The following is a 25,858-nucleotide window of genomic DNA, read 5'->3' on the forward strand; positions in this document are numbered from 1 at the left end:
TGTGCACATTTTTATGTGTATGTATCTGTGTACATGTGTGTGTGTGTGTATCTGTGTGTGGTTAAGACTGCATGTGTTTGTGTGTCTGTGTGTGTGTTTGTTTGTTTGTGAGAGAGAGAGAGAGAGAGAGAGAGAGAGAGAGACAGTTTCATAACCACTTCTCAAAGAGGAACACTAATATGCCAACCCCAGGGAGTGTCATCCCCACATCGCAACAGCCGAACTTCCAGAGGACTAAGAACTAACCCTACGGGAACACCCACATAGCACTCAGGGCTTTAACATGAAGAAGCAGCCTGGAGGGCAGTCTTAGCAGTATCTCACCCCAGCAGTGGGCAGTCTTTTCCCAGCTGGGTTGGAGCCTGGAGGTGGGGTACCGTGGAGGATCCTAACCCCTCGTTCACCCACACTGTACCGGGCCTGTGAGGAGAGAGAGAGGAGGAGAGAGAGAGAGAGGAGGAGAGAGAGAGAGAGAGGAGAGAGAGAGAGGAGGAGGAGAGAGAGAGAGGAGAGAGAGAGAGAGGAGGAGAGAGAGAGGAGGAGAGAGAGAGGAGGAGAGAGAGAGAGAGAGAGAGAGAGAGAGAGAGAGAGAGAGGAGAAAGAGGAGAAGGGAGAGAGAGAGAGAGAGAGGAGAAAAAGGAAGGCAGGAGGGAAGGAAGGAGACAAAGGGTGGGGGTTTAGTTTGGGAAGTACAAGCATGTTTTAGAGAAGAGCATATCAACATTGCTACACCCTCCCCTCTGTCGCACGGTTTGCGCCTCAACCCACCCCCCCCACACACACACACACACACGCGTGCCGGGGGAGGGGTAATGACATGAGACTTAAATGGTGATTCTACACAGCGTGGCACCGAGGGGGAGAATAGAGGTTAACTGGCTGACATCGCCACCAACTCCGACACATCCCATTCACCCATACACACACACACACACACTGTCTTGGAGGACAGAGAGAAGGGTGGCACGAAGCCAAGGAGCCCGGAGAGCCGTGGAGGGTTAGTCCTGGGAGCCTCTACAAGCAGGCTGGGCGGCGTGTGTCATGGAGGGGGTGGGATGGTGCTTTCCTGGGGACTGTTACGAAACGGCTCACACGCAGCGCCGAGAGAGCGCGAACAAAAAAACACACACGTAACAAACACACCACCTCCTAACCTCAGGCGCAGCAAAGCGCCGCGCAGCGCACACGGACACCGAGACGAGCGGCCGAGGAAGGAAACACGGAGACCGTGTGAACTACGGCGGTGTGCAGCAACCAGGGGAAGCACGAGCGCTCCCCGGCTTCTAGTTTGTCACGTGGTTCAAGGGTAAACGTAAGGTGAAAGAATGACCCTGTGGCCTTCTGGGTTTATCACAGGTAAACTGGTGTAGGAAGCTGTGACGTGCCTCCTGTGGTTGGGAACTTCGGAGAACAAAGACGCAGGGTAGGAAAAAGAGTAAAAGAGTAAACGTAAAAGAGGTGAAGAACAAGCGGAGTGAAGGGTGACTGTGTGGTGGAGAGTTGGCCAATCTTAATGAAAATGACTGGGGAGTTTTGCAAACAGATGAGAAATTAGGCTACAGCGAATGCAAACAAACCGCATTTGTGAGAGAGCATCCCCGATGGGGTGAAGAACAAACAAAAAATGGTGCCACTGCACTCAGTTTTGGCACGCGTTGAAGGTGCGCGTTTGCCAGCCGACTCCTCCTAGGAGAGCTGGCTTGTGAGAACTGGCTGCTCCTATGTAGGCCTGCTGCCAGCCTGGCTCAACACACAGCTCCATTACCCCCCTATCGAGAGAACAATTGGATCAATCCAAATCAATGATAAACAGATATCGTGGGACGCAACCAAGAGTGTTGAATGGGGGAGGGGGGGGGGGTCTATATTACTGTAGTGGACAGTAAATGGTACTATGACATTGGGTCTGTGGAAGGTTTGTATACTGTACTTACGCCCCTTAATCAACAGTAGTAGTATGAAGAGATAGAAAAAAGCTTGATACTAGGAACCATCCATTTCATCCGTTTTTAAAACGACTGGGAGATGAATGGTTAGTTATTAGGGCCGCTAGCCCATCTTTCTAGTCAGTAATTTGTCGGAGGCTTGTGCATTTTTTATGTCCTTAACTGAAAAGCCCTAGGAACGCAAACTTTATAAAATAATAAGACGCATTTCACCTTATCGTTAGGCGACTCGAGCTGAGCTTTCAATTATTTACAGTTAATGAATCGCCCCCGGAAACTAGGCTTAACTATTCCTCCAACTACAGTAGGCCTATCAACCACCCCAGACACTCTGAATCATCACTGTAAAATAGCCTACTTGAAGACAATAGTTCAATTACGTCTGCTATCAAAAGCAACAAGGAGAGCGCATTTTCATCCTTTCTGTGTTCTGGATTCGCAGATCCGTTTTTCTCCGTCAATAGACTTAGACAATTAGCGGCAACAAGTGTGTAATTAAATTGCGAAACACAAAACAGGCGTTTTCTGATAATTTAATGTTTCTCCACACCTCGTTATAGGTTTATTTGTATGATAGATTCGTTTCGTCAAATATCTCAGATGGCATTCGCTATTAGGCCTACTATCAATCTAGCCTAAGAAACAGAGTTGTATGCTACTGTAACTTTACTGTCTCCACCTCGTTGTATTTCACAACTAGTAGTGTAATACACAGAGGGTTTAGCAGGCTATTGGCATGCAGCTATAGGGGCATTTAAAAGACCGTTTACACAATCCTTTTGAGAGAGCCTTGGGATTCACCCTCCAACCAGCCTCACCACAGTTCTCACGCCCTCCCCCAACCACAACCGCGTACGGGGATATGAGAAAAATACGACCGGGGGAACATCCCTCATCCCTCGATCACCTTCAATGTCCCACTCTTCACGGAGACGCGGTGATTACACTTTTAAGTTCAGCACTCGCTTCACTGGACAACGCTGGTTCTCAGAGTACCATAACTACTGGTTGTTTCAAAATTGGGATTTTTTTGTACCTTGCTATTCAAAGTCTGAGCAGACAACACAAGAAAGAGACTGATTGACATTGACATTTGTTTGCATAATTTACCATATATTTAGTATAATTTCGAGGTAAAATGTGACCTTTCATTCTTTATTCATAGCTCTACACTGTCCAACTAATATACTGTAGGTTTTAGATACAGTTTCAAACACTGTCACAATTTCAGTGCAGGTAAACATCAGTACCTAATATGGCAGTATAATATAACTTTGACAATCTGTTATCTTTAGGCATTACCATCACTACACAGAGAAAAAAGTGGGAGAAAAATATTATATATTTACATTACTATCCATTCAAAAGTAAATAGTTATGAAACATTTACAGTAGCCTACATTTATCCGCATATTTACCTTTGGTTTCTTAATTTTCCTTAGTTTCATACTTCACCAGTTCAATATTTATCCAGGCAATACATATATATATATATATATATATATATATATATATATATATATATATATATATATATATTTAACTAAGTGGGTTTACTAAATTCCATGATGTTATGATGATGCAACCATGCTTTTGCAGTAACTGTGCCACAGTGAAATTAAAGTGCAGAGGATCACATTCCTAGACAGCTGGTAGTTGTAAATTCCAATCAGGAAAAGGGGGAGGGAGTTACTTTGAAAGAAAACATATACTATTTTCATTTCAAACTGCTTTAGGGATTATGGCTTCCAGCTCTAGAAAAAATGCATTAAAATAATCCACCATTTGCATGTTTTATCTTCACAAAGGAAGCTTAAACACCAACCCCCACTCCCCCACTCCCCCCCTCCCCCCTCCCTCCCTCCCTCCCTCCCTCCTTCCCTCCCTCCCTCCCTCCCTCCCTCCCTCCCTCCCTCCTTCCTTCCCTCCCTCCCTCCCTCCCTCCCTCCCTCCCTCCCTCCCTCCCTCCCTCCCTCCCTCCCTCCCTCCCTCCCTCCCTCTCTCCCTTCCCCCCTCCTTTTCTCCTCCTCTAACCCTTCCCCCAACTCACACACACAACACAATGCAAACATACATGTCTTTACACACACATTTAGTACACACGCAACACAAACATGCACACACGCGCACACACACACACACACACAGATCAACCTGCTGCCATCTGCTCTGCTTGCTTTGTACAATCCTGATAGAATACATTATTCACTACGATACAGCACATCACACTCCCTCAATGTCATAGCCTTGTGCTGGGAAGATACAGGCATGGAGCAGAGAGCAGCCTGCTATTGTGCTCTGCAGAATTGGAGAAGGCCCAGTCATGTGCTATGCGGACTGGGAGACATAATTAAAGGTGGTTGGATTTAGTTTGAGGTGATACAGGTTGTCTGACAAGGTTGCAGCAGGGACATATTCTAGGCTAGATTACGGTCACAGATGTAGGATTGGGGTTAGGGGTGGATAGATCAGAACGATGGGTTAAAAAATCCCTGTTGTGGAGTGTGTGTTTGTGTGAGCTGGTGTGTGTGTGCAATGATTGTCTGAGCTTGTCTTTGTGTGTGTATACCTGTGTGTTTGTGCGAGTGAGCGTATGTTTGTGTGAGCTTGTGTGTGTATTTGTGTGAGCCGGTGTGTGTGTGTGTATGTGGGAGTCACGTGGGTGTGCAAGTGTTTGCATGTGCATTTGTATCTGTACTATACAAATATGTACCTGCGTGTGCACGTGTGCACGTGTACCACCCAGTGTGGCAGAGCATCGAGGGAGCAGTGATGGAAGCCAACAGCTGGCTCATCCATACTTGAATACATATTGACCTATTTTGCCTTCACCTGTTTGAAAGCCAAACGTACTACATCAGACACACCTGACCTGTAATTAACCTCAGCGTGCAAGGCAAGCAAGTTCTGGTGCATCTGTCCACGTGTGTGGTACGCTGCTCTATCACAATGCATAAAAATGTATCTCTACATAAAGTATTGCTGCACTCATATTGCCCTTTTTGACAAATGATTCATCTCCTGTTCTTGTTTCAAACCATCAACTGTTGTACCTTGTACTTCAAACAAGGTTTTGTTTTTAATCTAATGTCATAAAATTAACCATTCAGAACACTGCCACCACTTTCACTAATATTTGAAAGATAAATAAACCATAAACATGAGACACAGGTGGCCATTTTACAAATGACAGGTCTGAATTTGACTGTCTAAATACCGATTTGAATTGTAGAAAGTTGCTGCGTCAGGCACTTCTCTCTTGACTCTTGCCTGTGTGGGCTGAGACTGCGAGGGGTCATCGCCTTCCTTGTTCTCACACGTCAAGTGTGTGTGTGTGCGTGAAAACCAGACTCGAGTGAATGTGAGAGTGTGTGTGCGTGGGAATTCACGTGTGTGTCTGTGTGTGCGCCCGAGTGCCGAGTGTGTGCATGCCAGTGTGTGTGTGTGTGAGTCTCGGCGTGTGTGTTTCGGTGAGTCGCTAGCTCAATGCCAGGTCTCACTAATGAGTCTGTCAGGCACTGTTAGCGACGGCGTGCTCCCCTGGCTCACGGCGCTCCTACAGACAGACTATGATTAGCCGGGCCAATGGCACGCCACTGGGCCAGATTAAACAGTCACTGTGCCGAGAGGGGGAGGACTCTCTCTCTCTCACACACACACACACACACACACACACAGACGGAGATACACACACAGACAGAGATACACACACACACAGGCGTGCACACACACACACAGACAGAGATACACACACACACAGGCGAGCGCTCACCACACACGCAAATGTAGTCTCCCACATGGCCATCAACCCTCCCATTATGCTGCTTTGATATGATACCTCGCACGTGCCCCCCAAAGTCAGGAAGGGTGATGATGTCACTGGCGCTATAGTTGGCTTTGAAAAATGTAGGCTCAGGGTGTTACTGTCATACAGCGTACCAAAGCTGCCCATTGGACACATTTAAACTTCAAAGAAATCCTGTAAGTCCAGTTAAAGGCAGCCTATGTGACCACAGACTACATGCCAAGGTAAAAAAAAAACCCTCCTGAGATATTTCTATATGTCAAAACACAGAGCAACTTGCATTGTGTTCCTTCATTCTATTAAAGTCTTCTTCTACTATCTTACACATCGTTCAGGATGTGGATCGCTCCTTCTGGCACTCTGGCTACGAAGATGTTCATTAAAACGACATGATTCACTAATTACAGGTAATTATCCATTAATGAGGAGAGAGGATGAATGGGATGCCATGTGGAGGAGGGCATATCATTACTCATCTCTCGCAGGACAAGTGAAATCTTTCCCCGGGTTCGACTGCCATACCTTGGTCACACCCAGCTTGACTGAGCCTGTGCTGGCCTTGCCCTCGGTGGAAGGTGAGATAATATTCTGATAAGTGAGGACAGTTTTCGTGACACTTGGGCTCTCAATTTCTCTCTCGCTGTCACACACACACACACACACAGACAGACAGAGCTGTAAAGCATAGATTTTCCTCCAACTAAATGTCCTTCCCAGTCAAAATTCCGGCCCTGCAATATTCTGTATCTATGGACCAGATTTCCTTTTTTGGGTCCAAGTTATGACCAACGTCAACCCTCAGAAACCCCAACACACCCACTTGACATTGACCTGATAAGACAAAGAGACCCCAAGTGAGATTGATGTGAAAGTCCCAGACATGAAAGGTTTAGGTTTCTTATCTCAGGTCTCCAGAAGAAAGTCCCTAGTTCCAGCTACAGTCCACCAACTTCCCTCCATTTCTTGCTAAGGGCTTGTCTACCCTCTCGTTCTGCGCAACACTGAGAGGGTTTTTTACTGTCACTGACACACTTCCTGTCATTTCTATGCTGTCATTTCCAAGACAGGACTAGGTGTGCTTGCATCCGTTCCAACTGGTGCATATTTTTTTTAACTTTACCTCACCTCAAAACCTTTTGTTTAAACTTATATTAAACATCCATAAATTTGGAGAAAGACAATATTTTGCATGGACTATGGGAGCAATTCAGTGACAATGTCTGTTCAAATATCAATATTAATTATCAATTTATTTTAAAATTAGGTTAACATTATGTCACTGATTTGCTACCAACACGGAAATGAATGACAGATTGACGGAGGCAATTTACTTACACCGGTAACTAACTTGTACAGCTGAGCTAGGCTAACTGTGTGTGATGTGGGATTGCTAAGGCTAACCAGTACAAAGGGCGAAAAAAACTGGGTGTAGATATCACAGCCTAGAATCATAGCTAGCTACATAAGATCTTATCACCCTGCCCTGTGCCTGTAGTATTTCTGCAGCTGTCTTTTTGCTATTTTAGGTAGCTAGCTATTGGTGGGGGAAAAACTGTATTCACAAATGTATGTGAATCGCTTTTTTTCATATGATGTTGTGTATATATATATATATATATATATATATATATATATATATCAAGAAATATTATTTTTTTGTGGAATTTTTTTTTTTATCTCGGAAAAATCGTGAATCGCTTTTTAATCAAATCGTGACCCCAAGAATCGATTTGAATCAAATTGTGAGGTACCAAAAGATTCCCATCCCTACTGAACTGTAGAGGTAAGTAAATACGTGCAAGTTTGTGACTTTAGTGACATTTGGCTAGCTACTTAGCTACCTTTAGCTTCACCTTTCGCCACAAAAACTAAAAATTAAGTCTCAACCGTGCAACGGAACCGTCGGGAACAATAAAAGATAACAATGATGTAATTTAATCTCTCCTGTTAGATGTGCCAACTTCAGAATAGAGTGAAAAACGGTTGTTGACACATGATCAATCTATTTGTTGTCTGTGGTCATTTCTAAACTGACCAAAACAAAAACATCATACAAACTGCCATCAGCCCCTTCCCTCAAACATCCAATACATTTCTGTCACAGTTTTACAGTTCACTTGCCTTTTACTGCATAAACACTGAAATGGGAATATCACATAAATAACCCTTTATTTACACTATGCTAATCCAATCACCACACCATAGTTCATTCAATTTGTGCCCTGACAGTGAACTGGCCCCCTTCCCTTCTCTAAAGCATATTTATCATGATGCCATTTGCCTGGAACAACACATCCCCCGTTCTCTTGCTGCAATGTGCAGAATGTGATATACTGCACAGCACAATGGAATAATTGTGTTTTTTTCCCCTTGAGGGGAAAAACGAAAAGCGGGGGGAGAGGAGAAATCTATGTGAAAGATGTACAGTATTCAAGCCTCATAGACTTTGACAGGAGTGAGGGCATTTGCTGTGGTGTGGATTCGCAATGTACATACACAGTATGATTACTGCATCATGAACGGGAACCATTGGAGAGACTCTTCTTAAAAACCACAGTGACCAGGCATACTGTATCTGATGATTTTTTGTCGTAGCAAAACAACTATTCTATAAGGACACAGCCCTACTCATGCCAAAACATAGGTTCTATACTGCTAGACCCGCTCTGAATGTGTTCCAGATGTTTAAAAATAAAATTCCTCTGTGAAAGAAACACAGTAGACTGGATCTTAGAATTACAAACACACTGAAATACCAACAAGTAGTAAAATAATACTACTATAGTATGTATATAATGGTATATATATATATATATTTATATTATATATGTATATATATATATATATATATAATGTATGAAATGAAGAAAGATATCTTTCTTCATTCCATAGTGTGCATACTGAGAGCGAACCTTTGTAGTTTCATCCATTGCATGTGTTGTCTGAGAAACTCTAATGAGCACAGATCAATAGCATACTTTCCGTTTCAACACAACGCACTGATGCTTAGCATGTGTGCAGGGCCACACATTTGGAACGTGTCCAACCTTGTCAACACACAAGCTGTATATTGTCTCTGTAAAGTTTTTAAAAAAGTAATAAAAAAATCAGTAAGTGAACATATAAAAGGCTCTCAAAGCTTTTGAAAGTGATCTGAATGTCTTTCAACACCCAAAGTTTGAGACCTGTTTCTGCAAAATCAAAAAAGGCATTGTCTGACAATGATCATGGAAAACAAGCAGGTGGGTGGACATGTTTTTGACACTGGACACAAACATGTAAGAGCTTCTGTCTCGTATCTCTCATGTTAGCAGATTAGCTGTCAACAGGTTCGATGTATCCTTTAGGCAAATGCCACTTTTTTTTTTTTTTTTTTTTCATCCTGGAAAAATACTCACTGGTCTAAATACAACTATTCCATGACAGCAATAAAGTCATAAAAGGTCATAAAACATGTTAATATGCCAATAAAACGATCCACCCTAAAATAAAAGAATATAAAAACAAACAATAAGAATCGCCCTCCGGTCTTGAGCAAACAAACCCAAGAAAATCAATTTCCTCCTCAACAGGATGCCCGCTTCATGCTAGCTGTTTTTATGGCCACTGCTGAAAGGTATAAAAATCTAACATGCTTCAACTGAGAAAATATCAATCTACATCCTCGCTCACAGTGAGGCCTGAGCCGCCAAACACGAGCTATAAATCTTAAGTTAATTACTGGCATTAGCTTGAAAGGTAATAGGTTTCGTTAGTTCTGCGAGAGGGCAGTGTGTATTGCTTGCAGCTACTGTACTTACAGTTCCCAACACAGTCATTCACTCTGACAAGCTGCTGATGGTAAAATAGCATCAGAGCCCACGATGGAAAATCTGTTTAGTTTCTTTTTTGATAATCATCAGATTGAACACAATTCAGTGATGAGCTGTGTTGCAAAAAAAAATCCCATGAAAGGGATAGCATCATCAAAACATAGTGTCTCTGACACCTTCCTGTCTATCTTGGGGATCCTCTTGATGTCCACATTTTGAGAAACGTTCTGGTCCACTGGAAAGGAACTCTTAAGGACACGAAGCCCTTTATACAATCCTTCCTTCCTTCTCTAAAACCAAGGGCCCACATTCACTGACAGAATACTAATCTCATTACCCTCTTTTCCTTCAGCGAGAGCGAATAAATATTCATTTCGGAATAAGGCAATCGTCAGGAGGGGAGAGAAAAAAAATCAATCTCACGCACCCCCATTTCATTTTCCGTGTAATTAAATCAGTTAAACGTTATAAAAACATGTAAACTCGTCAATGACTTTGAGCCATTTGCATTTTTAATCAGGGAAGATTAATTGTAATAAGCCAGTCAAAATGTGGCAGTGACTGAGGAGACATATTGTATGTCTGTCACAGTCTTGTCACTCCGCTCTTCTCTTCCCTATCCTGTTATGCTAATTGTCCTTTTTTTATTAGGTGCTCTTCCCTTGATCAACAACCAGCTAAGGCTATTAAGTCTTAATCTCACATTAGTGCACTTTTCACCTTAAACATCTTTTGACTTCCCTCGGTTTATATAAAGGTAAACATTTTGCACCCGTGGGCTTGTCAGTTCAACACAGTAATACTCCTCTTTCATAGCTTCTGTTTTGGTAAACAGCCAGCAATGAAGAACAAACGAAGCCAGGATCAAAATGTGGATTTCTAAAACCTGGCGTTAAGACAAAACAAGCACAATGGTTGCTGAAATGGATATAACTACAGCTTCCTCAAGCTAGGTAACTAACCATACAAGTTCAATATGTCTGATGCATTCAGACATCACCACCACCCCCTCCCCCACCCCACCATCTCTTGGGAGTCTTTCGACAATTCAATTTCAGACATTGTGATTGTTATCTGATTGGAAGATACCACTTCCAGGAAGATACCACTTAGGGTAAATCTGGCATTTTAGGCTATTTTACACCAGTGGTGTAACTCATAGTGAGTGACTATTCCTCCATTCACATAACCACAGAATAATCTAGACACTGTAGTAAACTGTAACTGTATCAGCATAGGTTTCATGTCCCAATCACATTTTGAAACAGGCAAATCCCCCCACGCCCTAGGGTTAATGGTTTGTGCGTATCCAAATCAACATCCTTTCGTACACCTTAATTTAATAGTTCTTATCTGGTCCTGCATTCACAAACTTTGTCAAATATTTCGCTAACTACTCAGTAGTTACTCACGTCCTGTAATGTAGTAACAGTCTCATAATGCTACTGTGCTAAATAGATGCACCCTCGGGGTGAAACTCACAACAAGTTAAAGTGTGTCACTGCTGGCACATGTGTACAGCAGGAGCGGATGGTGGCTTAACCAACCACTCGCACCACATAACCTTACTGTGGTAAAGAAGGTGTGGTTGGGAACATGCTGGCCAACTGACAAAGCAGAAGCAGAAACGTGGTAACATTTCTTTGAACTTCGAATGATTTAAAAAAAAAAGTGGATTTAAAACTATATATCTTTGTTCCGTTTTTTCACTGAACCTCAACAACATTGCTCTACAAACTGCAATCTAAATGTAAAACAAGGTTCATGTTTTCCAGATGGAGGTTAATCAAATTTAACCGTGAGCACAGAGTTGAATTAGGAAAAAAACAACCGCAATCTAAATAGGCCGATGCATAGAAACATACCGATCCTGCAAGCAGTACTGTGGCACAAGAACTAAAGCAAGATGTGCTTTGTAATTTAACTGGACAGGCTGTGCAAAGTACTTGTACAATACATCTACTACATTGCAGTTTAGGTTGAATACAATTCATAATGATGGTCCAAACCTGTTAAAATATTCTTCAACAAAGCACATTTATACCTATTAAAGTTTAGCCTACCTGTGAAATCCCTTATGAAAATGCCTTCTCCACAGTATACATACTGTCATCTTAGTCTTGTTCTTCACAAAACCGAAGCTAAATATAGACTAAACAGCAGAGTGGTCAGAGCTGATTCAGCAAGACAGGTACAGGGAAACTGTATTAATTTTCTCGTAAGCGAGAAAAGTGCTTTTCAACGTTTCAATACCCCCCACTTTGCTGTATTTCTGTACATTAAGGACATTTTCAGTCACTTCAAGTTTATTTTTCTTATTAAGGAAATGACCTGATATTTCCACTGTGTACCCCCCCCCCCCCCCTCCCTTCCCCCGGACCTGAAACACACACACTCACACATATACAAACACACATATATTTGGCCTTTCCTATCCCCTCCTATCTAACAATCAAACAGCCTTTTCCTCAACTCTAAATCTTTCTTCAACTTTCCTTAAAGTCTAACTCGCTAACTTGTTATACTTTCAATTCACAGTTCATGCCTTTAAAGGCATCTTCATTTACATATTAGTCACTTTTCTTCTCAGCATAGAGAACTCAATAAGCTCTCCCTTAAGTAAACAGAAGGTGAGCGTTACTATGGGGATGTGGAGTGTTCCACTGTGCTCTGTGGCACAGTGGGCCTGTTTATATTGTGGTGAGAGAGAGCAGCTGTCTTTACCTTTGGCAGGCAAAAACAGGCTCATTAAAGGCGGCCATGTTTGTTTTTGTGCCCGATACCTAGCCCTAAGCAAACACTGCCCTATCTCTTCTCTGCAGCCCTCATGGTCTCAACATTTCCTTTCCTATTGTGGAGAGGCAGCCATAGGTTTCCATGTAAGTCCAAGCCAAGCTGCCAATGACTTTCAAAGAATGTGTGGTTAATTGAGAAATTTGTTGAGGCAGACTACCACTGAAATGTTTAAATGTGGGACTTTTCTCTCCCTGCCGTTGAGTTGTGGGTTGTAATGAATGGAATAACTTATGTAGATCTTGTAATTAACATCCGTATCTCAGAAAAAATGACCATCCTTTGCTTGTGTATTTAGATGTCTGACAGTATAGCAAACAGATTGTAAGAAACCAAGCATTTCTAAAATTACCCACGGAAAACAACAGTTTTTTTTGTTTTTTTTTACCAGGTCACTTTCCTTTTCATAATTTCCACATCTGAGAACCTTCAGAAGATGCAGGATATTCAAGCCCCGCACGTTCAAGCCCTTTGCTTATTAGATTCAGACTCTTTTCGTCGTTCGTCAAGCCCACCGTCACAACGCATTCTGAAATGGGGCCCTAATGTGGAGTAATGAGGTTGTCATGGCGGAACAATCTCTGCTTGTTTGAGTTTGAGTCATGTTGTAGATTCAATTAAATCAGCTGAAGTCAAACTGGCCTGGGGCCACAGGGGTAATGGGTGACCTCACTCCAACAATGCTCTGACATATTGAAACAATAGGAGGAAAGACCTTGAGCCAGTTGCAAAAGCAAACTCCACTTATGGATACAGTAGAAATGACAGTGCATTCACTAGTTCTGTTTCAGAGAATCAACAGTGTGGCGATGTGTGTTTTTAGCTACAGTTTTTCGTTTGTGTGTGGAATCACGTGAAGGGAAATGTACTTGACGATGAGTTTGTTTCATAGTCCAAAGTTGATTTACAGCTTCGACTGGTCACCAAATGAATTGATGCGTACTCAAAAAATGTAAAATGATGTAAAAAGTAATGTTGGATTTTATATCCAACTGAATTATAGAAGCCAACTCACTTCACAGCACAAGGCTGGTATTTGTGAACTAAAAAATGATGGATATTTTACAATTATTTCCTGTTTATGTTCTTGTTGCTTAATAAACAACATGGGCCCTAAAAGTATCATTATCAAACTATCGCACATATTTTTCAACAGCTGTTCCGTGTCTTTTCTGAAGTTTATTTGCCCATGCAAGTCTAAGTTGATTTGTTCCAACATCGAAATGCCTGGAATCTAAATCATCAGACAAACACTCCTAAGGCCATGTAAACACACTTTAATGTTCAAATCTACATAGATGGTTTCTGGGTTAGAGCTATATTTTGCCAGGGGTCAGAGCACTCTATACTTTTATTAGACCCTCCCCTGACATGCGGTTTAAGGAGGTGAGGCAGGGCCTTCCTCATGCTGTAGCTATGTCACCAAACCTGAGAGAGATCTCTACACAGACTGTATTAGCAGAGGATACACGCTGGCTCAGTGTGATGTTAACTAGCCCAGAGATGAGACGTTATAGTATCAAGTGGGGGCGAAAGCAGCTTCAGCTCACGATTCCACAGTCAGCCCTGCTTGGGAATTCACAAGGGCTGCAGCCGTTTAACAGATAACAGAAGATCGCAGAGGAACACAAACCATAGACACACACACAAACACACACACATTCGCACGCATACACACTCGCACAGACACACACACACATACAAGCACAGATGCACACACACTCTCTGGCTGCACCTCATTAGGCTGCTTTCCCTCCGGCCCTGATTCCATTAGAAATTAAAACTCAGGACAATTAGCAGCAGATTGGTCTCAACTCAGTGCTCCGCGCCTGCTCTCAAGGCTTTGAGATGACTTAATTACAGTCTCTTTGGAAACTCATACAACGAGTACGGGCTGGGGTACGCTGGGAATACCTGGCAACCCGGAATTATCAAGGGGTTCGTTCACAACGGCAGTTGGGTATTGGCTTAGGGTTCAATATGGTATGAACAGTCTTCATGTTTCCGGAGGAAAGTATAGTCTGAGATTATTTCCTTATCAAGGAAAGTGAGTCATAGGGAGTCAGATGGCTGAGCGGTGAGGGAGTCGGGCTCGTAATCAGAGGGTTGCCGGATCAATTCCCCGCTGTGCCAAATGACGTTGTGTCATGTGTGTGGGCAAGGCATTTCACCCCACTTGCCTCGGGGGGAATGTCCCTGTACTTACTGTAAGTCGCTCTGGATAAGAGCGTCTGCTAAATGACTAAATGTAATGTAAGTCTGGGAATGGGTCATTTTGGTATTGACAAAACACAATATTTCCCATGCAATTTCCACTGGATGGAATATACAAAATGTGCATAATCCATGGAGAGAGACTGACCTTTGAGACAGAAAAGGAAAAAGAAAAGTTGATCATTCAGTGTGTTTGCCTTGAGTGATCACGTGACTTTTTTCATTCTGTTCTGATGTTGCCAGAGAAGGGGAGAGGGTATATAGTGCCTTGCAGCACTGTTTGTTTGTGTATGAATGTGTGGGTGTCTGTGTGTGTAGGAGTGTATGTGTGTGTGTGTGTGTGTGTGTGTAACAACCATAAAAAGATCACGTGTGGTCCTGAAGGTTTCCACCATTTGTCAGAAATTCTCCGTTCTAATTGGGCAACTTGGGAGATGTCACTATCATCTCCACACTAACTTTTACGGTTCTGTAAAACTACCCATGTCCCAAAACAACAAATAGCTTCAAATACAACTCAGAACTCAGACTACAGATTCAACACTGAAAGATAATAGAAATGCAGTGAGGCAGACTGCTATGGAGTTAGCAGATCAACTGACTAAGAATCTAGGACAGTCAAATTAGGTCTGGTGCTGTCAAAGCTACCAAGAGCTCAGTTAAATGTATGCTTTAGGTGAACAAATTGAAGTTCAGTTTATGATTATGATTAGCAAAAGGTCAACAAAAAAATAGAAGTAGCTTACTTTTTAAAAGAGATTCTCACTTAGACTGTCAGTTGAGAATTTCCTATGTACATGGAACATATAGTCGGCATTCAAGGGCAGAAAAAGCAAATAGCGGGGTGAAGATCTGTTAGTGTGAAAACCAACACCGCAGTCTTTTTGTAACAAGGGCAATCGTCTTCATAGTGAACTCTGGGCACATGCCAGTGGGGCATTAGTCATTCATCCAACAAGTTCCACAGAGCCAACCACAAAACGTTTTACTGACAACTTCCTTTCATTGAAATTTGAGCATGTAAGCTAATTTTTGCAGATGTCTCTTTGCCACACACAGTGCAAATCCTCCCCATAACGACCCCAGCACTGCCAGTAGTCGCGTCACCATTGTTGATTTGTTTGTTCGTTTGTTTTGGGTCTGTCGACTGCATGCCAGGTCATGGGAAACAGTTCAATGAAGGAGGGAGGGAGGGATTGGGAAGGGAGGGAGGGAGGAATTGGGAAGGGAGGGATTGGGAAGGAGGGAGGGAGGGATTGGGAAGGGAGGGAGGGAGGGATTGGGAAGGAGGGAGGGAGGGATTGGGAAGGAGGGAGGGATGAAGTGAGGGTGAAATTAAGGGATGGATGAGGGAGGGAAGAAGGTATACAGACCGGGGGTTGAGAGTGAAAAGGCGGATGGGAGGGGATAAAGGAGGGGTGCCACTCTTCAGGCATACAACATGATCTCTAATTACCCACAACACACTGGGGTAACCTGAGCCTGCGATTGGGCCTGTGTCATCTGTCTTAATAAAACATGACCATCCCCGCTGCAAGCTCTGGCCAGTTTCACTTGATACCACATGACCTGTCCGGCCGCAAACATTTGCTTCTGTTCTTGACCGATGGTTCTGCATGAGAAGACTTGGTGCTGTATGAGCGTGGAAAGCCTGCAGAGAACAGTTTGCTCCTGTCAAACTGCCCTACATTCTAGAAATATGATTCACTTTAACAGGCTCCTTTGAGGAAAACTGTCAGGGTCACTTTCTTTCTACATCAGCCCTCTTTCTGATTATCCGGGCTCCTTACTGAGTCATCGATACTATCTCAGCCAGCCTGAAATAGGAAGGCTATGATGGTTTCAAAGCTATTTTTAGTGATGTGACGTCGCTGCCTTCAAGCCTGTCCTCTTTACACGTACTTTGTTAACAAAATGATCTAAGGGTGAAGATGTCCGATTGACCAGTGTAGTTTCTGCTGTGCGTGCAAGGCTCAACAGAGCGCGCCGACCGTGGAATCCCAGTTCTGTGTAGTCAAGCAAAGCCCAATAAAAAAGCTCATATTAAAACTTATGGCGTCATGGTTACACTGTTCAAAATTCAAAAAAGTTTTTAAAAGTTACAAAAGTTCAAAATTATAGGTTAGCCTACTGTAGGGATGGAGCCTTTTTTTGAAAGCTTGTTTCTTGACTGTGTACTGATCTACTGCTAAGGAATACTGTTTGTGTTCGAGCCATGGATCAGAATCAGATTGGACCGCTGATGTTAAAACTACAGTTTTATTCACATTAATTTGGTGCTGAAAGATAGCCACTCTTCATGTGCTCTGCAGGGTCTGATCCATGTGAAAGAGCCTGGATAACACAGGACAATATATGGATCATTTGCATAGAAGAAATTGTAGCATGTTTAGTTAAATCGTGTTTTTTTACTTACAGGGTTTGTGACCCAGTCTGAAAGGAATGATTGTTCAGCTTTCCCTCCAACATTCCTTTATCCTGATCTCTCTCTTTTCACATCCCTCTCTCTGCACACATATTGTATACACACATACTGTACTGTATACACACTGGCACACACACACCAAACTGTTCATGTGGGTTATGCCAGTAAGTGCTGCCCTGGGGTATGTTTCACCACTGTCTACTGTGCTATTAACAGTTCCATAAAAAGATATGCTTGAGTTTCTCTTTCCTGTGTGTTTGCAGAGTTAACAAACCTACTAAGTTGTCATAAGGTTGTTAAGGTTGCTTGCAAGGAGTCCCGTTGAGCACAATAGGCCTTCTGCTGTCACAGTTTCCAAAATCATACTTTCACTTTTTTTATTCGTTTTCTTTCGTGGCAACATCACTCAACAGCATGGCTCGTGGCCAAATTCAAACTAAACAGACAGACAACACTTAGACAGAGAGCCTTCCTCTCCTCCTCTCCCTCTTTCTTACCCTATCCTCCTCTCCCTCTTTCTTACCCTATCCTCCTCTCCCTTTTTTCTCTCTTGCCAGCCCTCTCTTCATCCCACAGCTGATTTATTTTCTCCTGTTCTTTTCGTATCTTGCCATATGAGTACTGCATTTTGAAAATACATGCTTTCGCTTTACCGTGCGTTTCTCTGTCTCTTTCCCCCCCCCCCCCCTTTCTGCCGATTGTGAATGAATCTCATCATTAGCTCCGAATGAGAAGGACCGAGAGGCAGATTGGATCTCTGGATCTCTGTAGCGCTGGGGGCCCGAGTCCTGGCTTCTCTCTCCAGTGACTGGGTTGGACGCGGACGATCATCGCCTCGCTGAGGCAATTATATCTGCAAGCTAAATATGTCACACGCAATAAACACATGTTTCTGATAGACCGGGGATGCGCCAGGGGAATGCCTTGTCTGGTGAAGGAGAGGTTCAACTCAAACACAAGACCCATCTCTAATCCATCAACAGCCCCATCAGAAAAACTGAACAGCTCTTTTAGCCAGGGCTGGTCAATGAGTCCGATAGATTTCTGGTACTAAAAATAACAAATGCGCTCTTTGTTGTGATGACGGATCGACTTTCTAATGGAGTGCATTTGCATTTGTGCACCCGCAGTCGTATCCAGATGTAAGCTCCTTAAGTGCGTTGAGCACACGAGCTATCATACAATAAGGTCAGACGTCAATGTCGAAGGGCGTTTGTTTTTCACTTGTACTGAATACATCGACGTTTGAGCCTCAAAGCAACCACAAGGCGAACGTACAAGGAAAATATCCAGCTACCTAGTTCATTTCCATATGGGTTTGGAGCACCTCGACTGGTAGATCCCACGACTGGTCCAGCACTTTTTTTTTGTTTTCCAGATCTTTAATTGAACAGTCAGTGCCACCCCTTAGGTCCGCAGTGCAAACACAGCACTGACACAGGCCCGATAATATTTGTAAAGGATATTCCGAGAAAACAAGTGTTAGGGGGAGGAAGAGAAACCTCGGAGCCAGGAGAGGACCCTGGCCGTGGCTGGCTATGTTTGCACAGGACATACCTCAGGAAGCCGAGACAACCAGACTGTTTGTCCAGCTCCTAGTTCTCTTCCATACATACATAGAGCATTGAGGCCAGGGGCATTCCTCCCTGGTCAGCCTCTCTCCTCCTATTATTTTCTTGTTTACCATCAGCTCTAAGACGTGGTGTCAGGGTAGGGGTGGTGTCAGACACCTAACTTGTCTATGTATGATATTCTAAATGTATTCCCTACATTCCTCATGTTTGCCTTTTGTATCGAATCGTATACGTTTCTGTCTTATCCAGAACGGTAAATATAGGTGAAATGTCTGTGGGCTTTGAGTTGGCCTACACAGTCATCAAACCGATTACCTGTCTTCCGTCAAAACTCTTATATCAACTGAGACCCATACTCCAAAGGGTTCTCCCTATAAACTGACAATGGACAACCTACAACACTGCCTAGCTTGCATGTAGTACTACAGCGAGAAGCGATGAGTCCTTGGGATGATTTGACAGATGCGCGGCGTTATTAGCGCATCCGTTTTTTTTTGGTTTTTTTTGGGGGGGGGGGTTTCCAGATTACCAGACGCGATTTTGCCTCTTTAGCGCCCGTAACCATTTACAAACATGAGCGACGCTTAATGGAACACCCAGGGGTCTTCTCCAGCAGCAGGTGTTGGCGCGCTGCTCTTTCTTCTTCTTGTTCTTCTGCAGGTAGACTTGAGAGAGGAGCTGCACTGCCCCGTGGGAGGCCCATACTGACTAATGCAACTGTAGCAACGCAGACCGACTGGTCTTAATTATGGAAACAGACGCTCCGAGGAACGATGTACTCTCTCTCTCTCTCTCTCTCTCTCTCTCTCTCTCTCTCTCTCTCTCTCTCTCTCTCTCTCTCTCTCTCTCTCTCTCTCTCTCTCTCTCTCTCTCTCTCTCTCTCTCTCTCTCTCTCTCTCTCTCTCTCTCTCTCTCTCTCTCTCTCTCTCTCTCTCTCTCGCCTTCTCTCTCTGTCTCTCACTCTCTCTCTCCGGTCAACAGGCAGCAATGTCTAGCTGCCAGGCCCACTTATTATGTGGGTATTTCTCTCTGTCTAGCCCAGTTTCTCTCTCTCTCTAAATCTCTTTCTCTCCATCTTTCTCTATTTTACCCTGTGCCTCGCAAATAATTCTCTCTGCCCTACTATCTCTGTCTTCTCCAGCAGGTTCTTTTTCTGCCTCAATAAAATCCATACACTAAGGTAATCTTTTTTTGCCCCAACTATAAGCCACTTTACTGATTCGATGACCAAATTAGATCAAGTCTGGCCATCAGTTGCAACCACTTGTAAATAGAATTGGTTAGGGTTGGCTGGGATGAGAACAAAATTCTTTCTTGCATACAAAATAGCACCTAGTACAGGCCACCTGTTTGCAATATCAGCCCTATGAGCAATCTCTCTGACACTGCCTTTGTCAGACCCAATGTCAGTTTTATTGAAATGATTTCATATGCTAAGAATTCCCATTAAAAAATCTCTTCAGTCTGAGCGGAGAGAATATAATTTACTGTGTGTTTTTCCAACCCTGCTCTCTGAGTCACAAGCCCATGCTGGTATGCTTGGCCTTCCTCTACACAGGGCTATGAAAGCAATTGTGATTGTAATTCCGTAGTCAGCAAAACGTCTGAAAGGCAGAGGCCGGGGCAAGCACACTCACTGTCCATCTACCAGGCCCCTGATTACTTCTACCCATTTGACTCTCTTTCATTCTCTTTCCCTCATTCTCTTTCTCTCTCGACCTCTCTTTCTCCCTCTCCCTCTGTTTTACTGTTCTCTCTCGTTCCCTTGTTCCTTCTTTCTCTCTTTCTCTCTTCCTCTCTCTCTCTCACTCTCTCACTCTCTGTCACTCTCAGCTGTATACCAGAGTTTGTCATTAGCTAATAGCTACAACATTACTGGCCTTAGGACATGAAAACATACAGTAGCTTGCATTACTGGGAGTGCTCTCTCTCTCTGTGGGGGCGTAAATAGTCTCCCAACCTAAAAGGATTGAAGATTCTGCCAACAAAGAGTCTAATAAACTAATTTTGCGTTTGATGTTTCCAATTTTTCCATAAAGCTATGGACAAAGCTATCATAGCAAACAGCACAACACTGAAGCAACACTTGAATTGGTTTTCTTACAATACTCCTAGTTTTATGTGACCCAACCTCTGCAGAGAGTTTGTAATATCTTCTCTAAATACAGAGCATCAGGAAGCCTCTCAAAGAAAAATTATATGTTCAAGTGTGGTATCCTCTTTGTTCCCTGTGCCTGTAGCCAAGGTTACTTTGCGATGTGCCTAGTAAACACAGACCGTTCCTTGACTGTGACCTCCTAAATACTGTCAGAACCTGAACTGTAGGAGTACGATGTGTACATCGCTCTGGATGAAAGCGTTTGGCTAAATGAATACAGCTGAAGATGAAGAACTGTGAAGCCCAGCTCCCTTATCTGTGGTAATCAAGGACCACCTACAGTGGTCCATAATAAACCAGCTCACTATAGTCTTGGCCTGCGAACCAAGACACAGTCTGCCAGTGTTGTCAGAGGATAGTAATGACTAGGGTGGGGCCTTGGCCCAGCAGAACTCCACTACTCTCTGCGCCCAAGCTACAACAGAGAAAACGGGGAGGAGCACTGTTTGATTAAGGCTTTCAAATAGAGGCCCCATCCAATATGTTCCATTGGCACACAGCCGCAAGGGCGCCTGGGGGCCTAGGTGCCCCCCCCCAAGATTTCTGACTGCTCACAATTAAAAAATTAAGGAATAGATGATTTATTCCTTTTTTGGGGGGTGGGGGGACCCCTCCAAACTAAGATTCGGTCTACGCCACTGATGTGTAAACTTCTTTTCAGAAACTAACAGCCTTTAGTTACTACAGTCTGTGTGTTGCCGAGGAGAGGAATAGTTAGACTCCATTGTTTTAATGACTTTACAGTGAAGATTACAGTGCTTTGCTGTCAACGTGTGAAGGTGCAGCAAACTAAAATGTGTCCCTGTTTCATCTTACTAAACTAGCACAGAGATTACAGCAATGACAACCTTTGATGTTATTTTTACAGGCTGCTGAAGAACCACAGAGAGAGAGAGAGAGAGAGAGAGAGAGAGAGAGAGAGAGAACGACTGAGTGCATTATGGAATCATACGCATGTTGGTTATTCGTTTGCAAGTCGTTTTAAGAAGCCGTAGCGTCAAGCATGAAGTGCGTAGCACCAATCAAAAGTCCAGTCCACATTCTAAAACCCTCCTCTGAGGTGATTTCACAGGAAAGGTGAACGCCATTTGCCCTACGGCGTGCCTGAACCTGTTCTCTTAAGTCCAGCCCCACTCCATAGGCTCTGACTGCTGAAAAATCCTCCTGTAGAAATCAATATGTTACATGTCACAGGGTATGGTATACTAAAATGTGAAAACAAGGCATCGTTTTTTTCTTTCTCATCAAGATATATTTTTGCCAATACTGAACCCTAGTCATGGACAGTGGACTGAATCATAAAAAGCACAAAACACATTCATCCAAATGACTCTTCCAAATTAATCTTCCAAGTGACTCATCAAAATGACTCCTCAAATGAGTCCCCCAAATGACTCCTCCAAAATGAGTAGTCCTGTTTAAACAATGACAGTCAACTAGTCAATTGAACTATGGATGCTGAACTGACGAATGGCTAATTGCTCTTAACAATACAAGATGTGGACACAGAGGTGAGCAAATGGAAATTCAAGAGAACACTTCGCGATTAGAACAAACCTTTTTTCCACCCTGAAAAACTATCAGAAAATGTTTACACCGTTCAATCCTTTCAGCGAATCTTAGAGTAAGAAACATTTGACTCCATGTAACATTGCTAATTCAAGTGAGAAAATGGAAACTGTTGCAAGTCAAGTTGCAAATTGCTTTTCACAAGGGGAACACAGAAATTGTTGACAAATGGTTTCTCCAACAGCTGTGGATTTGATTCTCCTCACAATCAGAATCAGAATCATCCTCAGGTCTACACAGAGGACCCACGTCCCCATATTGCTTTTTCATCCAAATCACGCGGACCGTCTTCCAATCACACAACATCTGATCCTCACAACACAACACATAGACCCACACCGGCACAAACATCCAACCTAGCCCTACCTTTAACTGAAAAACACAAAAACATTCAAAGACGTGAGCTCACATGTCGACCACGAAATATGAAAACGCAAAGTTTTCCAGGGGATGGCGTGAACACGGCTCTGTCTGGTCTCTGCACTGTCCCTGACAGGGTCCCACGCAACAATAGGCCGAATTCCAGAGGATCTTGACAACAGTGCTTGTCAGAAATGATTAGCTAGACACAGACGAGGCCCATTGGATGCACAGCTACAGCCTGTATTAGGGGATCCAACAACATGCTAAGGTCACAGCTAGTTTGATGACTGTCTGACTGGTGAGTAACTAACCTAGAGCACAGTGTTCACATGACACCAAGCTAATCCTACAGTCTCGTGCTCGTTTGTAACATCTGTGCAGGTAGTTAGTATTACACGTGTGGTGATTGTAATCTTGCTTTGTGGGAGTCCATCCCACCTCATGAATGATGTATCACTGATTTTAATATTTAAAATGAATAACTTGGGAGATTAACAGAAGGGACCCAATCCATTTGAAGGCATCTTGTACTGTATATAGTTTGATGTGTATTTAAATACTAGTGCATTTTTGTGGAGTAGTGTTAAAGTAGGCTACAATTATAATATCACTTTGATGCAGTCTAATGAGCGCATGTTGTCTTTGTTAAATCAACCAACGGTGATCATTCTAAATCGAGAATCTTTTATTCAGTCTGTTCTTAGACGTACGATATCGTTTTAATATTTTCCCACAGATCATCTTTAACCATTTGACCTACAAGCCCACATGCAGAGTTGAGGTTCTGTGCACATCACATTATGGCAAGGCTGCTTCGCAATAACGCAGGGGCAAAATGAAGGTTCATTACTATCACCGCCTGAAGATGGTTATGCAGATGAAAAGAATAACGGAATGACTCAGTACAGACATCTGATTCATTTTAACCTCTTTCACTTTGCTAAAGATGAAAGTTCTCTTTATATTGTGGCTTTGGTCCTTTAGAGTCATAGGCCAATAATCCGGCATGTGAAGGCCTCACCTCCAACAACATTCAGTTACAAATTTTCCATTGGCCACTAAGAAGTACTTGGTACACTTTACACTTGGCTTTATGTTCACAACAAACTAAACGTTCGGGTGTCAAAATGCCAATCGTGGTAGGAGACAGTAAAGGTCATAGACTGCAAGAAGTGAAAAAGTTAGAAGCACATTTGTTAATTTATCCTTTATAATCCTGAAAAAAAAATTACAGTGGGGCTCCAAGGGGAATATACGTACTTTGACGTAACCGTATCCTATATATTCATGAGATAATTTAACGGACTCGCTACCTGCGCACTTGACAAGAGTCTGTGCAAGTGACCTAAGAGAAACGGTGCGGTGTACAAATAGTGGCAGAAAAGGATGCCCCTTCTTGTTGGACTCGGTGGTAGCTCATTAGAAGGTCATTAACAGTATATTTTTGGCATTCAGCCATTTAAACATTCAGATCACAGCGGGCACACCATGTAAAGCCCAACGTTCGAAATCGTGATATTGTGTTTGGGACGTGGAGCATTATGGAATCCATACAGCCCATGGTATTCCACATAGGAACCCTATAGTGAAACATCGGCGGCACATTGCGCAGACCCGCTACACCAGCCCATCTGAGTGTAATACTGTATCCAGTACACGGGTTATAGGAAGAAAAGTTGCTTCTGAATTGAAAAGATATAGGCCCCATAAAAATAAATAGGACTACAATATGTAGCGTTGTTCCTGTCAGTTTCAACGTAATGTGCTGTAGATAACATGATGTGTCTTTGCATGAAGCTAGATAAGAAAATATCAGTTTTACGACATTGTTACGTTTGACAGAAAAACTTCTTACATGACGACGTGCCATTTGCTGTATCATATCTGGAGCGAATGTGCGCTGTTGGACATATGTGTGTGCTATCCCGACGCAGTTCATCAAGCCCACATTCCATGCACGTGCATTGCGTAAATGGTGCATGCTGCTGATCAAGAATCGTAGGCAGGTGAGAGACAGAAGGAGAGAGGAAAAAAAGAATATGCGCTCAAAACTATACGCGTCAACGCACGCTGGCTACTCTTTTGTATTTACCTTGTTTGAGTGGTAATAGTCCAGACAACTTGGATCAGTCGGCAAGGTACATGAACCCACACTTGACGGGGGCGCCGGATAAAATCTCACGTCCATTTCAGCGTGCACAAGACTGAAGGCATGAAATCAGTTTCAGTGTCTTAGACTCACTATTGTTTAACCAAAAAAAAAAAGATAGGAGCGAAAGAAAAGAAGGGGGTTGAGTTTGTCACTGCACTCTCCCCTCACATCCGTTCGCGGTCGAACTTCGGCAGCAACTCGTTTTAGTGATGCGCAGTCCTTTTCAGCACCCAAAGGCAGCCACTTTCGAGAAACAAAACACTCCAACTACAACAAAACAATGTACAGTGCAATGCACTTATGGCAATACTAGTCCGTTCTTCCAGAACAGTTAAATAAAACCTCCGCTAAATCCTTTCTTATTTGGTTTCTTTAAAAGCACGAGAAAATTCCTTCAAATATGCTTCTATTTTCCCGCTGTTCGCAGACTCCATAGGCTTTGTGTGCGGAGGTGTATATTCTTGCATTGGTTCCAGGACAGAGAAGTGGTAGGACCGTTCTTCCCCATATGCCATGCGACCTCTGCCGATAATAAACGGAAAAGAGGAATGGAGGAAAAGGGGGAGGGGAGATTGGTGGCTGCCTTGGCAACCGCTCTCCTTTCTGCAACTGCGCGGTTCTGATTAGCTTGAAATGTAGTAGTGTGCACGGCCGTGCATTATGGAGCGAAGTGTTTCCATCAGAGCCTGCAACGGTCGAGTTTGGGTTATTGTGTCCCATCGAATGGAAGGCGACGCAGTAACGGACACATTCGGCAGCCAGAACATATTTTTAATGCGTTCATTTAGCTATTTTGTATGACTTTGCCAAAGATCTGTTGCATACCAAATTATGTATATCCTACTCTGATCTATTAAAACAAAACCAAAGAGATCCTACTGAGCTAATGTGTGTGTGTAAGGAAATTGACTGTACTTCTATTGTACTGATAGTACTTTACAAACACCGTTGCAAACTAAATGCAACATGCAAATGCATTCCATGGCCTCTACTGAATTATGACCGATTAGAAATAATTGTAGAGAAAAAAAATTGTACTCAAGTGTG

At 43.2% G+C, this 25,858-nt stretch overlaps 1 protein-coding gene across 2 annotated transcripts in view; it reads right to left on the reverse strand.

Moving 5' to 3' along the window:
• LOC146252587 (TOX high mobility group box family member 2-like) overlaps window positions 1-25,320 on the reverse strand; it is a 61,736-nt gene extending 36,416 nt beyond the window's left edge. For both annotated transcript variants that reach the window (XM_084680246.1, XM_084680245.1), the window contains exons 1-2: window positions 24,752-25,320; window positions 325-420 (exon numbers count right to left, since the gene is read on the reverse strand). In XM_084680246.1, coding sequence (XP_084536372.1) covers window positions 325-420; window positions 24,752-24,847 — 192 coding nt within the window. In that variant the 5' untranslated portion in view covers window positions 24,848-25,320. The remainder of the gene's footprint in view (window positions 1-324; window positions 421-24,751) is intronic.
• Window positions 25,321-25,858: the final 538 nt, after the last annotated feature.

The sequence above is a fragment of the Hypomesus nipponensis genome, chromosome 18 (genome assembly GCF_054491055.1).
Source record: "Hypomesus nipponensis isolate SF chromosome 18, ASM5449105v1, whole genome shotgun sequence".
Lineage (NCBI taxonomy): Eukaryota > Metazoa > Chordata > Actinopteri > Osmeriformes > Osmeridae > Hypomesus > Hypomesus nipponensis.